The sequence below is a fragment of the Nicotiana tomentosiformis genome, chromosome 2 (assembly GCF_000390325.3).
Source record: "Nicotiana tomentosiformis chromosome 2, ASM39032v3, whole genome shotgun sequence".
Lineage (NCBI taxonomy): Eukaryota > Viridiplantae > Streptophyta > Magnoliopsida > Solanales > Solanaceae > Nicotiana > Nicotiana tomentosiformis.
Window position 1 is genome coordinate 58,575,010 of NC_090813.1, and position 3,138 is coordinate 58,578,147.

Consider the following 3,138-nt stretch of genomic DNA (forward strand, 5'->3'; position numbering starts at 1 on the left):
TTTGTATTTTTTCTCTATTTGAAAACTGTTGAAAAATATCTTTAAATGATTTTGTTTCTGAAACTGGGTTTAAACGAGATGTTTTGATTCAAATCCTAATTTTAAAAGCATGAGATATCCTACTGAGATTTTTCTGATATGAACATTATATGCTTTATTGTTCGTCACTACTGCTCAGTCTTTATTTATTGTTGTTACTTACTGAGTTGGCGTACTCACGTTACTCCCTGCACCTTGTGCGCAGATCCAGGTGTAACTGGGCACGATAACAGTTGTTGATCATTCTGGTTGCAGATTTTTTTTCTCGGAGATAGCAAGGTAGCTGCTTGGCGATCGCAGCCCCTGCTCTTCTCCCTCTTATCTTCCTCTAGTTGTATTTAGCTATTTTCCAGGCTGAGTTAGCCTTGATATTATTAGACAAATTGTAGTAGATACTAATGACTAGTGACACCCCGATGTCGGGCTTTTCTTTCCGCACTTTTGTTTTGATTTGAACTCCGTTACGAAGATTTTTATGTTAATGGCCTTGGAATTTATCCTTGAAATAAAAATATCGGTTTGTTTTGAAAATGAGTCGGCTTGCCTAGTTCCACGATAGGCGCCATCACGACAGGGTTAGTTTGGGTCGTGACAAATTAATACATATGTATGTCCAAGTTCACAAATCCTAAAATGAAAACATTTAATATAAAATGTATTAATCATGATTCGAAAAATAGTTACATAATTGTTTTTTTTTTTTGGAACATCATGGCTCCATTTATTTTTCACTATTAGTTTTAGTACATAAGAGAACGGTATGATGGCTTTGCAGACTGCATAAATTACCACTAAGCTTAATTAAGATGATAGAGGAGGAATACTTTGTTCATTCCTAAAGAAGTTTGTTGGATCAACTTTAGTCTTCACTTGTACCAATCTATCAAAATTGTTCTTGAAATATTTCTCTCCCCAGATTTTTGCTTGTGCATAGCTTGTGTTTCCTTTGTTGTTCACTCCCAAGTCAAGATCTCTGTAGTTGAAATAGGCAGCTCTTGGAGATTTTGAAACATACTTAGCCATGTATCTATAAAGCTTCTGAATCCAAGCTATATGTTTTTTAGAACTTTCCATTTTTTCCCAAATCACCTCATAATGGATTGAGAATATATTTCCAGCTCTATGTGGGAAAGGGGTTTCAGATTCTGACAAGTCATTCAACTTTCCTCCGTAAGGACTGAATTGTAATTCGGCTAAGTTTTCATCTACTAGGTTGAACAGTTTCCATATACCTTTGAGACCATTTATAGAAATTGGTTGTTGGACATAATCTGATTTTCGTTTGAAGTATCCCTTTTTATCTGTGATATTTCTGTTTAGTAACACGTCAAGTGATGTGCCCCTTGGGAAACCAAAAAAATAGAGTATAGATTCTATCCAACTCATCTCAATGCAATCTTCTTTTGCCAACCCTAGTTCGTGGAAGCTCTTTTGCATTTCGTGGAGGAGTTCATCGACTCCTCCAACGAACATGGTAGTGAAAGAGGCGTGGACAGTCCTTTGCCCACGCCGAAATGGAGATTCACTCCTGCTTAGGAAGAGTCTGAGGAGGAGATTGTCATCAACTTTGTCCGCGATATGTTGCCATTTGTAGACAAGTTGAGTTGCATTTTGTTCTAATGTTCGTGTCACGTTGAAGACCGTCACCTTTTCTGGAATATCAAGTAATTTCACCTTCCATGAAATAATGAGGCCAAAGCTAGTCCCTCCACCTCCTCTAATAGCCCAAAAGAGATCTTCCCCCATTGTTTTTTTATCCAATATTTTTCCATTGGCATCGATTAGCTTAGCATCAATAATGTTGTCTGCAGCAGTACCAAATTTTCGAGACATCATTCCATAGCCTCCGCCACTAAAGTGTCCTCCAACACCAACAGTAGGGCAAACCCCGGCAACAAAGGCCAATGTTTTACTTTTCTCGGCGATTCTATAGTAAACTTCCCCTAAGGTCGCGCCAGCTTGAATCCAAGCAGTCTTGTTTTCGGTATCAATGGAGATTGATCTTAGGTTTCTAAGATCAATGATGACAAAAGGGGTTTCAGAAATGTAAGAAAGGCCCTCATAGTCATGTCCACCACTTCGAATTCTGATTTGTATGCCATGTTTCTTGGAACAATGTATAACTGCCTGGATTTGAGATTCGTCCAAAGGAGTGACAATAATTGATGGTTTGACGTCGGAGCTTATCCTAAGATTATTCTCAAAAGAGTTCAAAATGGTAGAATATGATGGGTTTGTAGGTGCGTAGATGACTTGTGACATTGAACTTGAGTTCATAGTTTTGTGAGAAAGGCATTCAACAAAGTGATCATGAGTACTTGCTGAGGGAACACATGATGATAAAAGGCAAATTGAAAAAAAGAGAAAGATTGTTAACTTGTTGAAACTAGTCATGTTTTCTTGTTGCAAAGTTTGATGGTGAAATTGGAAACAAAAGAACTTCTATTTATAGTTCTGGCTTGGGAGAAAAGAAGCTTATAAGTTTCAAACCCTAGGATCACGTGGTTATAGTAAAAACAAAATTGAACTCTGTCACATGCATAAATTCAGCTCTATTGTTGTTAACTATGCCAATTAAATCTATCATTTTTTTCATTCAGAAACTAACGCTGTATGTACGTACTAATTAAAGAGTAGAAGCTGACCAGTGTTCTTCCACTCTTACAAGTTACCTGCATTTTTTTTCTTCTTCTTTTTAATTGATTCATTTTGTGTTGTAACAATCTTAATTTAATTTAGTTTGCAAACTCGTGCACTTTAAAAAAAATTGCTGGGCGATATAAGTGGTGAAGTTAGAAATTTATACAAGGAGATTCAGCAAAATATTAGAATATCACACTTGAGTTTTAAACCTGTGACCTAAAGCAACTTTAAACTACTTTCGCTATTACACGAGAAGCGGATTCAACAATTTATAGTAATTATCAAAAATATTATTTCCTCCCTATTTACCTGCTATAATTTTCCCACTAAGGGGATTCAATTGAACCCCTTTGGCTCTACAAAATAACTCCCCCCGGGCAAAACATAGTTTTCCTTGGAACCTTCTTCCAAGCAAGGACACAACTATACCTGGCGAAGAATAGTCAATTGAATATC

General features: G+C 36.7%; 1 protein-coding gene across 1 annotated transcript; it reads right to left on the reverse strand.

Annotated features, from left to right (window-relative positions):
- Window positions 1-801: 801 nt before the first annotated feature.
- LOC104111876 (tetrahydroberberine oxidase-like) lies at window positions 802-2,436 on the reverse strand. Its single transcript, XM_070193197.1, has one exon. It carries the CDS (start codon window positions 2,431-2,433, stop codon window positions 841-843), a length of 1,593 nt encoding a protein of 530 aa, XP_070049298.1. The 5' UTR covers window positions 2,434-2,436; the 3' UTR covers window positions 802-840.
- Between the last annotated feature and the right edge of the window lie 702 nt (window positions 2,437-3,138).

Excerpts from the sequence above, each read along its gene's own strand:
- LOC104111876 (XM_070193197.1), bottom strand. The coding sequence starts at position 2,433 with ATGACTAGTTTCAACAAGTTAACAATCTTTCTCTTTTTTTCAATTTGC.